Raw genomic sequence first — 22,389 nt, forward strand, 5'->3', positions numbered from 1 at the left:
TGATAAAGTAGGACCCAGATTTGCAAATGTAATCATTTTGCAACTGAGCCTCAATTACTTCAGCATAATAAATTAATTTTTACAAGACTGTGTTTACAATCAGGAGAAATCAGAGAATAGGTTAACGTTATTCTGAGAAGCAAGTACTGAAAAGATAATTACCTGGGGAGAAATGTTCTTCTTGGATTAGGATTGTGAGGAAATGTTCTGCCTGGACCATAAATTCTGCAGCGTTGGAGTGGCACAGAGGAATCTAACTCTCCAATTAGTTGCACAGTTATCAGGAGCTGAGTTTTACTCCACATACCCTTAAAGACATTCTATAATCTGACAAAATGTTTGGCAAGGTTTTGAATTTTGTTTAAAAAAAATGTAGCACATTGTCACATCATCATATTCCTCCTAAGTTGTCCTTAATGCAGCTAAAACATTTCATGCTGTCAGTTAATAGGTTAAAAAAAATCAATGTTGGTGAATAGCTGATTTTGAACTTGATAAAGGTTTAGATAGAATGTCATGTGGATCATGGTACCTAAACTACTGGGACTGTGGAGGTGTACCAGGAACACTGGCAGGTCCGGGGTAAATATTGTGCAGTGTGGGTTTAAACAGGACTGCTGAAGGTTTACTTCATTTGCCAATGTGGTGGGGGGGGGGGGGGGGCGGTGGTGGTTGCCAGGAAGAAATCTAAGAGATCCTTTCCTTTGGAGATGAAACATTTTGGGTCGGGTCTAGGAGAGATTCTACGTGACGTATGAAAGGAAAGGCCTTGATGGATTGAAGAGCTTTTTCTTCTTCCCTGCTTTCTTGCATATTCTTAACAGATCATGGTGAACATAGCACATTCCAAGATGGTGGTGGACTGAGCCCATTATAATATCCCACATTGCTGTTTTACAATTGTGGAACACTGCAGTTTCAAAAATATACATATAAAAGTTTGAGTATTTAACACTTAAAAAGTTGCCTTATTGAAAAGATTGTGGAACTCTTTCAGTCACTGCCTTCTCTTGAATAGATGCATTGATACTGGCAACAGTTCGTAACTATTTTATGCTACAATTGCAATTGTTGACATCTTCCATCTCTACAAAGACAATACAACCCCTTTAAATTGGTGCGTGTCACAGAAAAGGAATTAGCCAGAGTTACCAGCTGAAGGTAGCTCAGTGCTGAAGGTAGTCCAGTGCTGAAGGTAGTCCAGTGCTGAAGGTAGCTCAGTGCTGAAGGTAACCCAGTGGTGAAGGTAGTCCAGTGCTGAAGGTAGCCCAGTGCTGAAGGTAACCCAGTGGTGAAGGTAGTCCAGTGCTGAAGGTAACCCAGTGGTGAAGGTAGTCCAGTGCTGAAGGTAGTCCAGTGCTGAAGGTAACCCAGTGCTGAAGGTAGTCCAGTGCTGAAGGTAACCCAGTGCTGAAGGTAGTCCAGTGCTGAAGGTAACCCAGTGGTGAAGGTAGTCCAGTGGTGAAGGTAACCCAGTGGTGAAGGTAGTCCAGTGGTGAAGGTAACCCAGTGGTGAAGGTAGTCCAGTGCTGAAGGTAACCCAGTGGTGAAGGTAACCCAGTGGTGAAGGTAACCCAGTGGTGAAGGTAGTCCAGTGCTGAAGGTAACCCAGTGGTGAAGGTAACCCAGTGGTGAAGGTAGTCCAGTGGTGAAGGTAGTCCAGTGGTGAAGGTAACCCAGTGGTGAAGGTAGTGCAGTGCTGAAGGTAGTCCAGTGCTGAAGGTAACCCAGTGCTGATTAGTTTTGTTTTTTTGATTCTGATTTTTTTTGCAGTATAGCCTAAACATGTTTTTTGAGGCAAAAAGCACAACAGTAGTTTCCTGTTATTTTTAAGACATGGTTAATTGTGAAATGGAGGATTTTTGTCATGAAGTGGTGACAGCTTCACACCAATCTTTTTAAGCCTTTGAACCATTGTGCCCTGAAGCTAGATAAACACATGAGGGAGAAAGGAATAGAAGGATATGCTGATAAGGTTAGATGAATTAGGGAGGGAGGAGGCTCATGTGGAACATAAACACCGGCATGGACCTGTTGGGCCAAATGGCCTGTTTCTGTGCTATACATTCTATGTAAGTGTTTCTTTCTCTGTCAAATTCATGGGTAATGTAAGGAATCTGACAACACCAGGTTATAGTCCAACTGTTTTATTTGAAAATCACAAGCTTTCGGAGGCTTTCTCCTTCGTCAGGTGAGCGAGTGTGGGATTCTATGGAAGGTTATCGCATTTATAGTCAGAGAACAATATCTGGTGATTACAGATAATCTTTCCAACTGCCCATTGTCAAGGCAATCAAAGTGTTCAGACAGAGTGATGTTACCTACAGGACCACCGAATACACAAACGGCCAGAACACAAAAGAGAGAGAGAGGGAGAGAAACATCCGAAAGGAAGAGAAAGACAGAGAATGACCCGTTGTATTAAAAACAGATAACTTTTTTTTGCTGGTGGGGTTACGTGTAGCGTGACATGAACCCAAGATCCCGGTTGAGGCCGTCCTCATGGGTGCGGAACTTGGCTATCAATTTCTGTTCGATTTTGCGTTGTCGTGTGTCTCGAAGGCCGCCTTGGAGAACGCTTACCTGAAGATCGGTGGCTGAATGTCCTTGACTGCTGAAGTGTTCCCCGACTGGGAGGGAACCCTCCTGTCTGGCGATTGTTGTGCGGTGTCCGTTCATCTGTTGTCGCAGTGTCTGTATGGTCTCGCCAATGTACCATGCTCCGGGGCATCCTTTCCTGCAACGTATGAGGTAGACAACGTTGGCCGAGTCACAGGAGTATGAACCATGTACCTGGTGGGTGGTGTCCTCTCGTGTGATGGTGGTGTCTGTGTCGATGATCTGGCATGTCTTGCAGAAGTTGCCGTGGCAGGGTTGTGTGGTGTCGTGGACGCTGTTCTCCTGAAAGCTGGGTAATTTGCTGCAAACGATGGTCTGTTTGAGGTTGGGTGGCTGTTTGAAGGCGAGTATTGGAGATGTGGGGATGGCCATAGCGAGGTGTTCGTCGTCATCGATGACATGTTGAAGGCTGCGGAGAACATGGCGTAGTTTCTCCACTCTGGGGAAGTACTGGACGACGAAGGGTACTCTGTTGGTTGCGTCCCGTGTTAGTCTTCTGAGGAGGTCTATGCGATTTTTCGCTGTGGCCCGTCGGAACCGTCGATCGACGAGTCGAGCGTCATTTCCCGTTCTTACGAGGGCGTCTTTCAGTGTCTGTAGGTGTCCATCGCGTTCCTCCTCGTCTGAGCAGATCCTGTGTATTCGCAGGGCCTGTCCATAGGGGATGGCCTCTTTGACGTGGTTAGGGTGGGAGCTGGAAAAGTGGAGCATCATGAGGTTGTCCATGGGCTTGCGGTAGAGTGAGGTGCTGAGGTGCCCGTCTTTGATGGAGATTCGTGTGTCCAAGAAAGAAACCGATTCTGAGGAGTAGTCCATGGTGAGCTTGATGGTGGGATGGAACTTGTTGATGTTATCGTGTAGTCTCTTCAGTGATTCTTCGCCATGGGTCCATAGGAAGAAAATGTCATCGATGTATCTGGTGTATAGCGTTGGTTGGAGGTCCTGTGCAGTGAAGAAGTCCTGCTCGAACTTGTGCATGAAAATGTTGGCGTATTGGGGTGCGAATTTGGTCCCCATGGCTGTTCCGTGTGTTTGGGTAAAGAACTGTTTGTCGAAGGTGAAGACATTGTGATCCAGGATGAAGCGGATGAGTTGTAGGATGGCGTCTGGGGATTGGCTGTTGTTGGTGTTGAGTATTGATGCTGTTGCAGCGATGCCGTCATCGTGGGGGATACTGGTGTAGAGTGATGAGACGTCCATCGTGGTGAGAAGTGTTCCTGGTTCAACTGGTCCGTGGGTGCTGAGTTTTTGTAGGAAGTCTGTAGTGTGGCGACAGAAGCTGGGGGTTCCCTGTACGATGGGTTTCAGGATGCCCTCGATGTATCCAGAGAGGTTCTCACACAGGGTTCCGTTGCCTGATACGATAGGACGTCCGGGTGTGTTGGCTTTGTGTATCTTTGGGAGGCAGTAGAAGTCTCCCACACGGGGAGAGCGTGGGATGAGAGCGCGTAGGATGCTTTGAAGGTCTGGATCGAAGGTCTTGATCAGTTTGTTGAGCTGGTGGGTGTGTTCCTTGGTCGGATCTGCAGGTAACCGTCTGTAGTGTTCCTGGTTGTCCAGTTGTCGGTATGCTTCTTTGCAATAGTCCGTTCTGTTCTGTATGATGATGGCTCCTCCTTTGTCCGCTGGTTTGATGATGATGTTGCGGTTGGTCTTGAGAGCGTCGATGGCGTTGCGTTGTGCTCGGGTGACATTCTGGACTGTCTTGAGTGCGGCTGATGAATCTGGCATTGACCCATTTCCTGACAGCTTGAGCATACATGTCAAGCTTAGGGCAGCGACCCTCCGGAGGAGTCCAGTTTGACTCTTTCTTCTTCGGTTGCTGTATTCATGGGTAGTTCAAGTTTAGAGACATTTCTCAATGGTGATGATCACAATGATGCAGGCAGCAACTCTGCAATATTAATATCAGTAAAGCTGTAGTATGCAGACCTGTCAGGAGCAGATGGTGTGTGTAACTGTAGAATGAGTAATGTGCCACTATAATCCTGCTGTTAAGAATGTAGTCAGCACTTTAGAAGAAGCTTGAAGTGCTGCTTCCAACTGTGTTAATTCAGGAGAGAAAGGGAAGGGAGAAATTAAATTTAAAACATGAACAAAATAGTGCGCAGGTCTGTCATAACACGTGCTGCAAGGAATATTCCGGATATATCGAACCGCAGTATTGCTGATTTTTTTTGTCATTTTTCTTCCGATCGGGAGTGGGAAACCTGGATTCCCCCCCTCCAACCTAGGGTCAATGAGGCCAATTGCAGTGTGATCACTGTCCTGGCTGAGATCAGCTAACTCGGCACAGACCAGGGGATTGAATCTGTGATCTCCATAGTCTGTATGGCTCAGCTTCTCACTGGATAAACTTACTAAGCTATCGGAAGCACAACTAAACATTTCATTCAGATTAAAACAACCAAAAATAAAACTGGACAATTTAGAAACAGAAGCCTGTTGAAGGATCCAGGGAGCATGTCCCATGTGCGTACCCCTTTATTTATTTTAGATTTTAAGCGATTAAGTTCAACGGGTCAACTGAAACTAAATTGTTGACAGTGGGGCAACAATCTGACCGAAGTCTAACAGAACATTTAGAGTCGGTATCATTTTCAGGGCTGTAAAGTCCAGGGCTGGTGTAGTAGGTTGAGGACAGAGAAAAGGGAGCTGTATTCTGCATCTAACTTTGATGGGGTAACAGAGAGCTTTGATGAGGGCAACGCAGTTGATGTTGTATGTATGGACTTTCAAAAGGCATTTGATAAAGTGCCACATAATAGGCTTGTCAGCAAAATTGAAGCCTATGGAATAAAATGGGCAGTGGCAGCATGGACACGAAATTGGCTAAGTGACAGGAAACAGAGCGTAGTGGTAAATGGTTGTTTTTCAGACTGGAGGAAGGTACACAGTGATGTTCTCCAGGGGTTGGTACTAGGACCACTGCTTTTTGTGATATATATTAATGATTTGGACAAGGGTGTAAAGGGCACAATTTCAAAATTTGCAGATGACACAAAACTTGGAAGTGTAGTAAACAGTGAGGAAGATGGTAAAAGACTTCAAGAGGACATAGACAGGCTGATGGGAATGGGCAGACACATGGCAGATGAAATTTAATGCAGAGAAGTGCAAAGTGATACATTTTGGCAGGAAGAATGAGGAGAGGCACTAAATGGTACAATTCTAAAGGGAGTGCAGGAACGGAGAGACCTGGGAGTATATGTGCACAAATCTTTGAAGGTGGCAGGACAGGTTGAGAAAGCGGTTAAAAAAGCATACGGGATCCTTTCAATTGGGCTTTTTAATAGATACGTAGATACAAAAGCAAGGAAATCATGTTGAACCTTTATAAAAGACTGGTTCGGCCACAGCTGGAGTATTGTGTCTAATTCTGGGCACCACACTTTAGAAAGGATGTGAAGGCCTTAGAGAGCTTGCAGAAAAGATTTACTAAAATGGTTCCAGGCATGAGGGACTTCAGTGATGTGGATAGACTGGAGAAGCTGGGGTTGTTCTCCTTAGAGCAGAGAAAGTTGATAGAGATGTTCAAAATCATGAAGGGTTTAGATAGAGTAAATAAAGAGAAACTGTTCCAATTGGCAGAAGGGTCAAGAACCAGAGGACACAGATTTAAGGTGATTGGCAAAAGAACCAAAGGCGACATGAGGAAACACTTTTTTACACAGCGAGTTATGATCTGGAATGCGCTGCCCAAAAGGGTGGTGGATTCAATCGTGGCTTTCAAAAAGGAATTGGATAATACTTGAAGGGAAAAAATTTGCAGAGCTATGGGGAGAGAGCGGGGGAATGCGACTAACTGGATTGTTCTTACAAAGAGCAAGCACGGGCTCAATGGGCCGAATGGCCTCCTTCTGTGCTGTAACCGTTCTATGATTCTATGTATTCTGAAACTGAAATGACTCCCAGGTTATTTAGTTCTACTTAATCCTTGGACACTGGCCTTTGACCTTTATGGAATCTGCTGTTAATTCAGCACTAATGGGCATTGAATCGGTAATTTCACTCAGAGAGACCGCAGGAAGGGTAGAGTGGGTTGAGGACAGAGAAAAGGGAGCTGTACTCTGCATCTAACCTTGAGAGTGCTTTATGCTGACCATGGGTGTCCGAAATACAAAATGTTCTATCCCTCCCAGTGCTAACATCCTTCACCTTGATTAGCTCAAAATTCATTTAGGAAAAAAAGATGAATCCTAATTTAATATGAATTGATTAATCTGCCTCTGTCTTGAAAGACTAATACTGATTTACAATCTGGCTAATGCTGCAATTATACAGCAGATACTGGCTTGAGACCAATACCTGCTCAGAGCAATGCAGAGTTCTGTAGATACCTGCTTTACACATGTGTGCAGAGCTCTGTTTACTGATGTCCATTGCCAGTTAAATTTTTAATTTAGGGCTGATGGTCTCGGTTAACAATTTAATCTACATTATAAATGTAGTGGGGCTGCTCCACAACCAGAGAGAAAATTGCTGCTTTAACCTTCATGGTTCTGCGAGCCCATTTCCTAACACACTGACATATGGGAAACATGTTTAAAGGGCTGATGGTCTCGGTTAACAATAGAACGTTTAAAAATGACCTTTTTGAAGTTTGCTTTGCACTGGTTGAAGTCATACTGCAATCAGCACCAAGCTAGACTGGTATGAGATTATGTCTTCTCCAGATGGTCTCTCTCAACTTTGCTATCAGTTCAGTGGCTTCTCTCCCTAGTTGTAAAGCAGTTTTAAACCCACAGTAGAACTGGGCCATAAGATGCTGCTCCATGTTCATTTCATGCAGTGAACTGTTTCCTATAATCAACGTGTTAATGACACTTGTTATACTGCTGGTACTTCAGTTGTTGAATCAGTAGTGTGATATATTAGTAGTGGAGAGATATGTTAATAGTGACACAATGCATTAATAGTGGAGTGATGTATATTAGTAAGAAAGGTCAATTTAATAATAACTGCATTGAAAAGATCAGGTGCATATGTTCCTATGGTGTATGAAGGTTCCTTTAATGATTCATGCACTCATGGCGGTGTGGTACTGCCACACATCATTTAAAAATCACATTAGAACTGCCTGTCTTCATTATACACATAATCCATTCAGCATTGTATATTCCCTCCTCCCTGGCTTTCTTTCATTTCTCATTTTAAACCTGTTTCTACCCCACATCCTGTCCTGGGCAGCCAATTTATAGAGCTTCCACATATAGCGCACCAAAATTGCCATTAACACCACCTCTGTGGCTGATTTCTGGTTGTCTTGCCAGTTACAATGGGGTCAAGTTACACAAATTCAACCCAATTGATTATTACACCAAATGAATGTATGATAAGATGGATATTATAGAGCTATGATTTTTCTACACACAAGACTAAACTGAATATTTTTGATGTCTGCCAGTATTAACAGTCCCATAATCGAGCTCCAGGCACCTTGTCACCAGTAATGCATTTTATTATGTGATACAGTTCACACCTCTGCATGATGATGAGTTCATTTCAACATGTTTCCCATATGTCAGTGTGTTAGGAAATGGGCTCGCAGAACCATGAAGGTTAAAGCAGCAATTTTCTCCCTGGTTGTGGAGCAGCCCCACTACATTTATAATGTAGATTAAATCCATTTTTGAAACATTTGCAATAGCCATTTTGTTTGAATTTCTCACTCAATATACCTTTTGTTCCTAGGTACATGAAGCTTGGCACAAAACACCCAGAGTCCAACACAGCTGGGAATGATATTTTTGCGAAATTCTCAGCTTACATCAAAAACTCCAAGCCAGAGGCTAATGAAGGTAAGCAGTTTGTTAGAATAACAGCATTAATTTTCTGAGTACTAAGTATCCAATTCAGAATTTCTACTCACTAACATATACAGAATATATTGTCTAAGTTAACCATGCTGAATTTAATTTGGAGAGGCCTTTCTCCATATTGGAGTGTCTCTAATGGACACTGTTGTGTAGTTTGGTTATGGATTAACTTCTTTCATTTTGAGAGAGTACATTTGAGACTTCCTTGTGTATAACGAGGTGTTGGCCAAGCTTTAAAAAAAAGTATTGAGAAACCAAGGTGAAGGCTGGTAGTGCAGAACAGCACCGAGCATGAACAGAGTAAAATAGAAGACAAGGTAAATTAGGAAATAGCAATTAAGTGATGCTAAACTTGGCTTTTAAAAGTTTGAAGATTGTAGGAGGAGAAAAAGACGGGGAAGCCAGGAGTTCTGCAGACTTGAAATTCTGGGAAAGAATAAATTAGAGTAAGCAATTGTGCAATGACTCTTAATTTCAGCACAGCAGGAATGTAGGGAGATGTAAGATTGTGCATTCCAAACTTAGAATAAACAAATTAGAGGAGTTCAAAGGAGCACCAACCATAGAACTATTGATATAATTAAGGCAAGAACAATTCAAAAATTCAACAGAGAGGGAGAAGTGGAAGGTAGATGTGAGAGAGCGAGATTGTCTATCAGATGACAAGCTGTTCTTGCATCCTGTCCAGAAGCGAGAGATGTGCTACAAGAGTCTCTCCACAAATAGAAGTTACATAGAATGACATAGAATGTAGAGCACAGAAGCAGGCCATTCAGCCCAACTGGTTCATGCTGGTGTTTATGCTCCACATGAGCCTCCTCCCTCCCTACTTCATCTAACCCTATCAGCATATCCTTCTATTTCTTTCTCCCTCGTGTTTATCTAGCTTCCCTTTAAATGCATCTATCCTAGTCGCCTTAACTACTCCTTGTGATAGCGAGTTCCACATTCTAACCACACTCTTGGTAAAGAAGTTTCTCCTAAATTCCCCATTGGATTTATTAGTGACTATCATATTTATGGCTCCTACTTCTGGTCTCCCCCGCAAGTGAAAACATCTTCTCTACGTCTACACTATCAAATCCTTTCATAATCTTAAAGACATCTATCAGGTCACTCCTCAGCCTTCTCTTTTCTAGAGAGAAGAGCACTAGTTCAATCTTTCCTGATAGGTATAACTTCTCAGTTCTCGTATCATCCTAGTAAATCATTTTTTTGCACCTTCTCCAGTGCCTCCATATTCTTTTTATGATATGGAGACCAGAACTGTTCACAGTTCTCCAAGTGCGGTCTAACCAAGGTTCCATATAAATTTAACATAACTTGTTTTCAATTCTGTCCCTCTAGAAATGAACCCCAGTGCTTGGTTTGCTTTTTTTTATGGCCTTATGCAGGATAGCATTGCTACTTTTAGTGATTTGTATATCTGTACCTCCAGATCCCTCTGCTCCTCTACTCCATTTAGTCTCTTATTATCCAAGCAGTACGTGGTCCCCTTATTCTTCCTACCAAAATGAAATTCATTTGCCAATTACTCGTCCATTCTGCAAGTTTATTAATGCCTTCCTGTATGTTGTCGCAGTCCTACTCGGTATTAACTATACCCCCCAATTTAACGTCGTCTGCAAATTTTGAAATTGTGCTTTTGCTTCCCGAGTCCACATCGTTTATGTAAATGGTGAACAACAGTGGTCCCAGCACCAATCCTTGTGGAACACCACTTCCCACTTTTTGCCAATCTGATGAACAACCTTTAACCCCTACTCTCTATTTTCTGCTTTGTAGCCAGCTTGCTATCCACTCTGCTACTTGTCCCCTGACTCCACACGCTCTGACCTCAGTCATGAGTCTACTATGCGGTACCTTATCAAAGGCCTTTTGAAAATCCAAATATATTACAACTACTGCATCATCCTTGTATACCGGTTCTGTGACTTTCTCTTCTTAATTGCTGTTGCTCCCTGCTGCCAGCTTCCTCATCCTGAAAGACCCCTAAATAGAAAGAAAGGGAATGTGTATTAGTGTATGGTAAGCAGCCAATTGCTGTAGATGCAGTAGCAAGGCCACTACTGAACCTTGCAGCAGAGGGGCTGCCTGTTAGTTACTGAGTGGCTAGCAAAAATAAAATGTTGGAGGAAACACTCAACTTGTTGGGCTGGCACAAAACCACCAAGCTCTACCTTGCCCACTCCCTCAATGGCCTCCACCCCATTTATTTGAGGGGCCTGATCCTCATAATGGGTGAAGTGTCTCTGGTTGGATCGACTGCCACCAACGTGTGTTTTTCTCCAACTGGTTATTTGCAGCCTTCTCAGAAAGAGATCCTTTGAGCATTAGAAGGTAACATGATGGGCACTCCAATGAGCAGCCTGCATTCCACCTGATGCCAAAGGATGAGCAGAGAACATGCAAATAGTTCTGGGAGCTAAAAAAAATGAGCTGGTAAGAAAACATGCCAGAGGCTCTACCTCATCCCCACCATTTTTGAAACCTTTCATCATCCCAAGGATCAACTTCTCAAATGTTCGTCTCACTTGCTTCCAAGCTCCACCCTTCACAAACTTCAACTAATTCAGAGCTCTGCCGCCCAAGTCCTCTCCTGCACAAATTCCCACATACCCATCACCCTTGTCCTCATTGGACTTCATTGGTTCCTTATGAATCAGGGAATCGATCTAAAGATCCTAGTGCTTGTGTTCAAATTCTTCCATGGCCTCGCTGCACACCACTAGAGGAACATTCACCTGTCCCCGTTGACTCTTGATTATTACTTGTTTATCTCCCTTTTCTCCACCATTGGAGGTGCTCTTTCATTGCTCTCTAATTCACTTCCATGCTCACTTCTCTTTGCTTGCTATCTTGCTATTTGTCTCCAAAAGATTCACAAAAAACCTCTCACTTTGATCATCCCCTAAGTTTTTCTTTCTGTATTATGGCTCAGTTTCCACCTCTACCTCTTGTAAAGCGCTCTGAAACGATCCACATTTGCATATAAATGCGAGGTTGTAGTTTTTGTTATTGTTGTTTGTTGTTGTTTTGACTTTAGTTTAGGAATTCTGTACAATAGAGGTAAATAAGAAGTGGTTTGTCCCATAGGATCAGGTAATGTGCTTATCTGGAGTTGACTATAATACCAGGAGAAAAGTATAACAGACCCTCCATTTTGAAGGAGAAATCTAAACCTGTGAATCTTGATGACATTTTTTATTATCTTCTTGCAACTAACCAGCTAAATTTATCGAGCACATCAGAGAGACTTTCATTTAGGCTCTGGGAGTGAATCCAAACAAGATGAAAGCCTCTTTTGTTTTTCTCTCTCACTTTCTTCACATTCAGCACAAACAGACATGAGTTTGACACTGTTAGGGGGCATCTAGAACACCCAGTTGAGGGAAAGGGAAACTATATAGAAATGGGCACTCTTTTAAGTTCAGGTATGGGGCGGACGCACTGACAATGTACTGCGGAGGGAGCTTTATACTCTGTCTGACCTATCCAATAACTCCTTACCAATAAGCACTTTTTGCCCTTTGTCCTCTGAAGGTGCTGGTTCACGCTGAGGAACAGTTCTACGGATACTGGCATCTCCTCCATGTGGCCCTTTTTATTCATAAGCCCCGAGGGTGATATTCAGGCTATTCAACTGTGGGGGTGTCACAGCCAAGCCAGTTCCTGACCTCATTCATAGAGTATATTTTCCTCAAAAAGAATTGATAACTCAATTTTTGTTCATGTTTAACAGCCATCAATCAAAATGATAGGTGCTCCCAATTTTACATCAGCTGTTTCCAACCAACATGAATTTAGAAATGGGAATAACAGAAAACTGATCAATCAGAACACACCAGTAGTACTGCTCATTTCACACTTATCAAGCAGCTAAATTTGGCACATAACCAACATAAATGCAACTATTTTGTTTGTCTTGCTATGAAATATGCAAAGCTTAATTCAAATGGCTGAGTGAAGATTTTTTTTGAAGTCAGTATTACACACTGTGATGAGAGGTCCTGTTGCCTCGTTTGACTGAAAAACATGGTTTCCCAACTCGACTCTCATTCACAGCCTAGACCTGATCTGACTTCCACTGGCAGCCCAACCCAAGCTGACCCAGTAGCAATCCTGAGCTGACCCATGTCCCACTGGCAGCCCTGATCTGACTGGACACACTTGTTCTAGAAGGTGAATGGGAACACCAACACCTCCAAGTCACACACCTTCCCGACTGGGACATATATCGCCATTCCTTCACTGTTGCTGGGTCAAATTCCTGGAACCCCCCTACCTAACAGCACCGTGGGAGTACTTTCACCACTTGGACTGCTGCAGTTCAAGAAGAAGGCTCACCACCACCTTCTCAAGGGCAACTAGGGATGGGCAATAAATGCCGGCCTTGCTAGCGATGCCCATATCCTGAGAATTAATTTTTTAAAAATTGTATGAACTTACAACTGACAAGACAGTCACTGTTAATATGGATAGGATGGATATACATTACAGATGAAGTTCTATGTATTTGTTTTTTTAACGATACAAAAAGAATAAGTGAGATCCACACGCTATAATGAAAGAACTTACCCTGAAAACATGAAGAGTGGTGACCTGGGCAAGATACTGGGCTGATGGTGCGTGTGGAGCATAGCGTAACATGATTCTGCAGGGAGGGAGGAGGGGAATTCCAAATGTTTTTGCTTATTCCTTTTTTTATATAAATATATCTTCACGTACTTTTCTATTTGTTTGCAAATTTTCCTGTAGTGCAGTGATCTTTAAATTCATGAAAGACTCTAAAATGTTCTGAGTGAATTAAACCTAATTTTAAAACCCAACCTCATAGCAGCCAGCTGTAGTGTGATAATCAGTGATTTTTAATAAATGAGTGCAGAGGGTTAAGGATTGTGCAACTCTCAGGAATTCAGCCTCTGAAGTGATGTAAGACTGAGCTCATTTCCTTGCAGACACTGGGTAGCTTCATGGAAATGGAGACAATGGAATTGTTGAATCCACCTCATCCCCCTCTAATTGGCTACTGGACTAACAGGGCCACTGAAAAAAGCAAACATATCACCCCGTGGAGATTAGTTATCACACAGCTGGGACTGACAACTCAGTCCAGCTCTCTCAGTATCAGTATCACTTTTGAATGAATTGCTCGCTCAAAGCCAATGAAAGTGAACATTAGCCATTTGGCATCACCTCAGTGAAAAATACTCTGAGGCTATTTAAAGACACTGAAATATTATTTTGAAACATTTGAGCATCTAACATCATCTGCAGGTTTCCAAAACATTTTCTGTCATATAGGTCCTTTGTTTTGTTTGTTTTTACCAACACTATGTTAAAATCAAGATAAAAAACTGGGCTGAAGTTAATTACAATTAATCAAGAAACAGAACCACACACGTCATCACAATTTTTTATAAAGGAAAACATAATGCAGTAAAAGTACAATTACATATAGGATAGTGATCCCTCTCTCTCATCTCCAAGCCACTTGGGGAATGGAGTTTTCTAATTACACAATAAAGCTTACTACAGGTGCAAAATAGTCATGGGTGCCAATAATATGATTGGAGTCACCCAAAGCAGTCCTGCTTCTATGCTTTGGGTTCCAGACCTCTCTATTATCAGGCTGAGAAACTTGGAGCCTATTCTATGCCCCATACTGCACTACTGCCGTCAGTGGGACCCAGAAGTGCTATGAGCACTTGTAGCCTGTCCATAAGGTTCATTAAAAGCTTGAATTGTCACAATAATGAGAAGAGGTCCTCATAATATGATCCCTGTGCCTTACCTCAGGATGTGTATAGAGCCCCAGTATGCAAACACCAAGTGTCACTACGTGCTGAGTTTCTAGCTGTTAACACACTGAGAAGGCTGGGTCTGGCCACGCTGGCTGAGCAGAAGCAGGACGTTCCGTCCAGCTGAACCGTACCCCACCACCTGTCCCAGGTGGAGAAGTTCCTGAGGAGGATCCCCTTCGACCACAAGGCCGTCAGACAGTGGTCAACGCGGAACATTCTGGGGGTCCGGCAAGGAAAGGAGAGGGTGGATCCGATCGGGCAGCTGCCCGACCAGACTGTCAATGCCATTTGGCAAAACATCTTGTTGCCAGAACTGACCAACAAGCACCAGGATGTAGCTTGGATGGTAGTGAGAAGGGCCCTCCCAATGTGGTCCTTCCAACACGCACGGAATCTCAGCGCCACCACGAGCTGCCCTCAAGGCTGCGGCGGGGAGGAGACCGTTGTCCACCTCCTGATGGACTGCCCCTTTGCGCAGAGGGTGTGGAGAGAGATGGGTTGGTATCTGTCCCGGTTCACCCCAACAGCTCGGTAACACAGGACGCTGTGCTCTATGGGCTGTTCCCTGGGACGCACACTGCGACAGATATGAACTGCGGCTGGAAGACCATCAGCTCGGTGAAGGAGATCCTTTGGTCCACCCGAAACCTGCTGGTCTTCCAGCTGAAGGAGCTGTCCGCTACCAAGTGTTGCCGACTCCAAGGTCCAGGAGTACGTGCTGCGGGACGCACTGAAGCGAGGTGCGATCTACGCAAAGGTGCTAAGGGGAAAGGCCACCGTGTAAGGCCATCCCACCTTGTATTGTACAACATGTATTATAAGAGATGTACTGTGTTTAAATTGTAATATTGGAATCGTATTATGTACAATCAGTGTTGTATTGTTTTAAAATTGTACGCCTTAGAATTGTGGTATCTTTAAATTTTATGAAATAAAGTATATTTTGAAATTTAAAAAATCCCTGTGCCTTAGCAGTGTCTCATAGGCTAAGCACCTATATAAAACAGGTGGTTTAAGGGAATCTTTTTACCTTCAGTGGGGTCCATATTGTTGAAAGTACTTTGCTGTTTTGCTGTATCTCTTAGCAATTCATTGTTTCTGCACTATTTTGGTCTAGTTGGTCAAAGGAAGTTTGGGAAAATTCTTGGAGCCTTGCTGACAGCTTCTTAAAGCTGTACTGCAACCCTTATCTGTCCCTACCCTGTTACTCAGACTGACAAAAGGTGGGAAATGGTGTTCCACAAGGATCGGTGCTGGGACCACTGTGGTTCACCATTCACATAAACAATTTGGACTCGGGAATCGGAAGTACAATTTCAAAATTTGTGGACAACACCAAATTGAGGGGTATAGTTAATACCGAGGAGGACTGCATCAAAATACAGGAATACATTAATAAACTTGCAGAATGGGTGTGTAATTGGCAAATGAATTTCAATATAGATAAGTGTGAGGTATTACATTTTGGTAGGAAGAATAAGGGGCCACATGCCGCTTGGATAATAAGAATCTAAATGGGGCAGAAGTGCAGAGGGATCTGGGGGTACAGATACACAAATCATGAAAAGTAGCAATGCAGGTTAATAAGGCCATAAAAAAGCAAACCAAGCACTGGGGTTCATTTCTAGGGGGATCAGATTGAAAAGCAGAGAAGTTGTGTTAAACCTGTATAGCACCTTGGTTAGACTGCACTTGGAGTACTGTGAACAGTTCTGGTCTCCATATTATAAAAAGGATATAGAGGTCCTGGAGATAGTACAAAAAGTACTTACTGGGATCAAAGCAGAACTGAGGGTTTATACCTATCAGGAAAGATTGAACAGGCTGGGGTCTTTTCTCTAGAAAAGAGAAGACTGAGAGGTGACTTGATTGAAGTCTTTAACATTATGAAAGGGTTTGATAGGGTAGATGTAGAGGAGATGTTTCCACTTGCGGGGAAGATCAGAACTAGCGGCCATAAGATAGTCACTAATTAATCCAATAGGGAATTCAGGAGAAGCTTCTTTACCCAGAGGGTGGTTCGAATGTGGAACTCACTACCACAAGGAGTACTTGAGGCGACTAGCATAGATGGATTTAAGGGGAAGCTAGATAAACACATGAGGGAGAATGGAACAGAAGGATGTACTGATAGCATTAGATGAATTAGGGAGGGAGGAGGCTCGTGTGGAGCATAAACACTGGCATGGACCTTTTGGGCCGAATGGTCTGTTTCTGTGCTATACATTCTATGTAATTCTGTGTAACTGGTTTGCAAGTCTAGGTGTAAGTGTGTGGATAGTTCTTAGGGAATCTTAGTCTGTGTACAGGCAGGTGTCTTTGGACAGGATGACATACAAGAGCATGGCCTTGCAAACATGAGTGGCAGTGTAAGGATGGGTCCTAATGGAGAACGAGGGTGCAAATACACCTGTTTGGCATGTACTCTCCCCCAAAACTTGACAATAGAGAATTATGGTAGTAGGGATGACCATGCCTGTATGCAATTGAGCACACTAAGAACTTCAACTGTACTCCCATGTCGAAGCACTGGGAGCACTGCAAAAATACAGAATATAGCTGACCTTACATTATGCTGCGAGATCAGCCATGTGCCCCCACAGTGCACATAGCAACTGATGCACAGCAACCCCAGTGCTATTGCTGAGAGACAGCATTATCAGCCTTATGGTTTCTGTTGTCTCATTGGACTGACTGGTCTTTGTCTTCAACTCATTCAGTGTATTGCTAAAATAAACATTACATTAATAAAGCTACCCAAACAATAGCAATATCTTTATTATTGCAATGTTTAACTCATCCTCTGAGCTCAGAGGGCTATTTTGTTCCAAGTGTATTTAGCCCTTCTTATGCCTGAAATGAGACCATCATTGGGAGACAGGGGGAAGAGAAGATACCAGGACTATTTTGGAGTGGACCAGTAGAGTGACACTGGGCTAACCCAGTGCCATCAGGATTAAAACATTGCTCCAAGTGCCCCGTTAGGAGGTCAACACTAATATTACTAATACACAAACAGTCCACCCAAACTGATATGTATAAAATAAAAATAAAAACTATTTGTCCTAATAATACAATTAACATCCTGCACTGGTTGCAAAAGGCCTCAAGCATACTGGTCGATAGCCCGTGATCCATCTTCAGGGCCACCGGGGCATGCACAGGGCCACAAAACTGAGGCAAGCTGTTGGAGCAACTGTACCCCATGGATCCTACGCACCCTGAACCAATAAATTATGGTTTTTGGCCAGGCCCAACAGCAGACCTATGAGGTGGTCCTCTAATCTGCTCTCCACCTTACGCACCAGGTGACCCAAGATCACCAGCATCGGACTGAAGTCCAACCAAAAATTGAGCAGCAGCCCCTTTAAATAGTGGAAGAGGGGCTGCAACCTCTTACATCGTACATAAATACGAAAAACATCTACATCCAGGCCACAGTACGAACATACGTCCTGGGTATCTGCAAAGTGGCTCAATGCAGTATTTGAAGCCACACTCTGTGCAGCACTCTCCGCCCCAGGTTCCCAAGGAGATACCAGGCTAACAATGAAGTGCAGGCCAATTCAATTTTAAATACTATGTGGAGTTCTATATAACCCCAGTTGCTGGGAACTCACACAGCCAGGATTCTGACCTGCCAACCCCTGCCTCAAGGCTCTAGCTAATTTTCCCTCCTTTTTACACCATCCTCTCTCATCCTCATTTCCTGAACGTATTATTTCTTCTGGTTACAGTTCCACAAGTGCCATTCACCCTCCTGGTACTGTACCCAAGGAGTAATTCTTCATAGCAGTCAGCCCAGGCTCAGTGGTAGCAGTCTAACCTCTGAATCAGAAGATCATGGGTTCAAACCCCACTCTAGAGACTTGAGCACATAATTTGGGCTGACACTTCAATGAGGGAGTGCTGCACAGCTGGAGGTACTGTTTTTCAAATGAGACAGTAAGCCGAGGCCTGTCTGCCCTCTCAGGAGGACATAAAAGGTCATATGCCACTGTTCGGAGAAGAGTAGGGGAGTTCTCTCGGTGTCCTGGCCAACACTTATCCCTCAGCTAACACCACCGAAACAGATTACCTGGTCATTTATCAAATTACTGTTTGTGGGACTTTGCTGTGTGCAAAATTGGCTGTCGCGTTTTCCTACATTACAATAGTGACTACATTTCAAAAGTAATTCATTGGCTGTGAAGCTCTTTGGGAGGTTTTGAAGATGTGAAAGGCACTATATAGATGCAAGTTCATTCATTCTTAATATGTGAAAGAGGGAATATCATTAGGCTGAAATGTAGGATATCATATCCCAGTGGAGGCCAGATAACAACATTAATAAAATCTTAAGTGTACTAATGTCATCCGACTGAGAATAAGCCCTTTGTAATGCTCCCCTGTCCCATCTTTACACTTGGACTACTCCATATGAGTATCATAAAGATGATTTCCCCCCATGTTCAAAGAAGCTTACTCTGTTTTGTAAAATAATCTGTCTGAAGGATATGGTGATCTGAGGCTATCTGGATCAGATTCTGTTTAAGTAAAATTACCGTTTTTGACCCCAAATCTTGCATTGCTAGGGCAATATGCTCAGGTACAAGAGAATGTATTGTATCCGTGATCAGTGAATCCTGCTGATTTGTCAATGCACAGTTCCACCACTCCCTCTTCTGCAGCACAGTGCGGTTGGGGAAGAATTACGTTAATTTTTATTATGTAAAGAATATGTTTTCCTGCAATGTGTTTGATAGAGGATGTACATTAACATTTTCTACTGCACTTAAGCAAAGTAGCTTTGAAGGTCAGGTCACACACTTTATCATTTCTGTGTAATATGATATTGAATCAACTGGAACTGCATCATGAAAAGCAGCAAATTAATGTTCTCTTGAAGGATGTTTCAGTGCCGACATGATGAATGCCTCAAATGTAATCCCTGGGAAAGCTGCTTCTCTTGAAGTGGTAGAGCTTATCCCAGTAATATTTGGCAGAACGAGTTCACAAATGTACACAATGTAAAAGCCATTCTTTTGTATGATTAAATTAAACGTGCAGTATGCGGTGCACTAAATCATCATCAGGGCCAATTTCAATGAAAGCCATACCTCACTTCTGGTAGCCAATTCAAACAGCCCGTTGCCCTGCTCGTGCTATAACCTCACCCAACATTTGAATCCCTTTGGGTAGATTGAGTGGAGTTGTGCAATTTATAGAGGCAGACGGCTCCATTGCTGTATGTTTTCTTCTTTATTTTGTTTTGCACGCGTGTGCCACTTCTGGTATGGTATTGGCATAGATTCCTAGAACAGTGACATCAGATATAGAAGCTGAACAATCACTTGTATCTAAGTATAGTACCTATATTTATAATACCAGTCATTGTGGAGAGCCAGGGAAGAAGCGAGTGAATAAAATCACAGTGACATAAAGAACTTGTTCTTGCTTTGAACATACAACAATTAAAAGGATTGGAGATGTAGAACATGGCTCAACATGACAGTATGCTAATAGGATGTGCACAGGAGACGCCTGCATGAGAGTGGAACTGAAATTTTAAAAACAAACATACAACTGGAGAATATCTGGTGAAATCAACATTTAACAACGAAAACTATGCTTGTCTTGAGATCTTCTATCTTTATGACATTTTCTATATTCTGTTTGGTGAAAGCCTATCCTTCAGATTGTGTAATCAGTGTAATTTCCATCAAGAACTTGCATTTATGTAGTGTCTTTATCATAGAAAAATGTTTCGAGGCGCTTCACGGAAGCATAATCGAACAAAAATCAACACTGAGCCAAAGATGGAGTCATGAGGAGGGGGTCACCAAAAGCTTTGTCAAAGAGGTTGTTGGAGATGCACTGGTTATGATTGGGTAAGAGTGGAACCAAGCGAAGGCAGTCCTACTGAACCGGACACTAGAGGAGAGGTGTTGATGGTGTGTTCGTCTATGTCAAAGGCTGCAAAAAGGTTGAGAAGGATGAGGAGGGATAGTGCACCATGGTCACAGCCACTGAGGATGTCAATTGTGACTTTAATTAGGGCCATTTCGGTGCTGTAGCATAGGCGGAAACCTGATTGGAACAATACAAACATGGAGTTGCAAGAAAGATGGACATGGATTGGGGAGGTGACAACATGTTCAAGGACTTGAACATACTCTCCCTACAGTCCACACATACTTAAGCAGTAGAGTAACAGCTACTTTTATTACCTGTAGTTCCATCTCTCTCCAGAAGCACATTTAATTAGCTCTTGAACTCAGTTATACTGTATGCTTCAAAATGTGGACATATGAATAAGATTGATATATCCAAGATTTACCAGTAAAACATTGACCGAAAGCATGAAAATGTTATATAGCTTCACTATTTTGTATGTAAGTATCATGCTATTTCATTGGAGTTCCCCATAAAGTTTTATAAATAAAAAATACGCTTTGATTTCAGTTTTATGTAGGAATAGCTTGGTCTGGTGATGGTTAGGAAAAGAAAGGAAACTTTGAGTGAGGGCACCCAGTACAGACAACAACTTGCATTCATATAGCATCTTTAACCTAGTAAAACATCCCAAGGTGCTTCACAGGAGCGTTATCAAACAAAATTTGACACCGAGCCACATAAGATATTAGAACAGGTGACCAAAAACTTGGTCAAAGAGGTGTGTCTTAAAGAAGGAGAAAGAGCTAGAGAGACAGAGAGGTTTAGGGTGGAAATTCCGGAGCTTACAGCTTAGGCAGTTGAACGCACGGCTGCCAATGGTGGAGCGATGAAAACAGAATTTTCTAAATGGATTTGGATTACTACTACTGTACACTTCTCTGAAACATTTTAATGAATCGGTTACATATGCTTAACTGGAGTGCAACCTATCTGATAACATTCCTTTTTCTACAGCTCTGGAAAAAGGCCTGCTGAAAACACTGCAAAAGCTGGATGAGTATTTGAACACATCCCTCCCTGAAGAGATCGATGCTGACAGCATGGAAGATGTCAAGGCCTCCAACCGCAAGTTCCTGGATGGAAATGATATGACGCTCGCAGACTGCAATCTGCTCCCAAAGCTTCACATTGTCAAGGTACTGAGTTATTTCTCATTGTGTTCGGATTCAGTCAACTATAAAAATTTGCACCAGCAAAGAAAGCAAATAATTTTTAAAAAATCTTTGAATGTTTGGCCTTGGGTAGCAACATTCTCTGCAGGACCAGGTGATCCAGGACAATCTAACTCATTGTTTTGCCTGTACATTTTGGGCGTGTTTGCATTCAACTTTAGCACTGCAGTGAGCCAGTTTCTGAAGCTTAGCACTCATGCTCCTCCTGGCCCTCAAGGAAACCTACATTTTAAAAAAAAAACTTACCGACCTGGCCTCTTCTGGCCCACAATCCAGCTCCTGTCAGGTTCGGCCTGGCGGGGAAACCATCACAACACCCCCGCTCTGATCTCCAGTTAAAATAGCAGATGACATCCTCGGAGCCCGATCTGTATATTTAAAGAGGACCCCGCCGGCCTTGAGGACCCCGCCGGATCGGGGCGGGAAAGGAGTGGTAAAGTCCCCTGCTCCACTTTAACTGCCCCCTGCCTGGTTTCAGTCAGGCGGGTGAAGTTAAAATCGGGGCCAAAGACTTCTTATCCTTCTGTCAATCACTAAGTGCTATTAATGGCAACTCCAGGGACCTTTATACTCTGAGCCACCCTGTTATCAAAAAAAAAACAAGTAGAGAAATCATTAAAATAAATTAATGAAGTCAGCCTGGTACCAGACTGCAGAAGGAGTTGATGGCAAGTCAACAATTTCACCATAGTAGCTGCCTTTGTGAAACATACTTCTCTGTTCCACTGTGAGGCAGCAATAATCAGTAAACATTTTACATATTTATTTTCAGAAAAGATTCAATTTTTCTTTATGATTATAATTAGATCTCATCTGTGTAGGGCAGGTCTTACAGTTGTTACCATTTTTAGTTAAACAGTAACGCACAGAGAGATGGGCGTATTAAAGTACTGACCCTTTCAGACCTTATGAAATAAAGAACAATGGATATTTGCAAATGACAACAAGGCAACAATCTCATTAGGTAGTTCGGATGATATCAGTCTATCACCCGAAACCTGAGATAAAATGCAGGCCTTGAAATCACTCCCACATACC

General features: G+C 43.0%; 1 protein-coding gene across 1 annotated transcript in view; it reads left to right on the top strand.

Annotated features, from left to right (window-relative positions):
- Nucleotides 1–22,389, top strand: part of LOC137342584 (chloride intracellular channel protein 4) — a 110,937-nt gene that overhangs the window by 80,907 nt on the left and 7,641 nt on the right. The window contains exons 4-5 of the mRNA XM_068006575.1: nucleotides 8,314–8,420; nucleotides 21,134–21,315. Of these exons, the coding sequence (XP_067862676.1) occupies nucleotides 8,314–8,420; nucleotides 21,134–21,315 (289 nt within the window). The remainder of the gene's footprint in view (nucleotides 1–8,313; nucleotides 8,421–21,133; nucleotides 21,316–22,389) is intronic.

Source organism: Heptranchias perlo, chromosome 26 (assembly GCF_035084215.1).
Source record: "Heptranchias perlo isolate sHepPer1 chromosome 26, sHepPer1.hap1, whole genome shotgun sequence".
NCBI lineage: Eukaryota > Metazoa > Chordata > Chondrichthyes > Hexanchiformes > Hexanchidae > Heptranchias > Heptranchias perlo.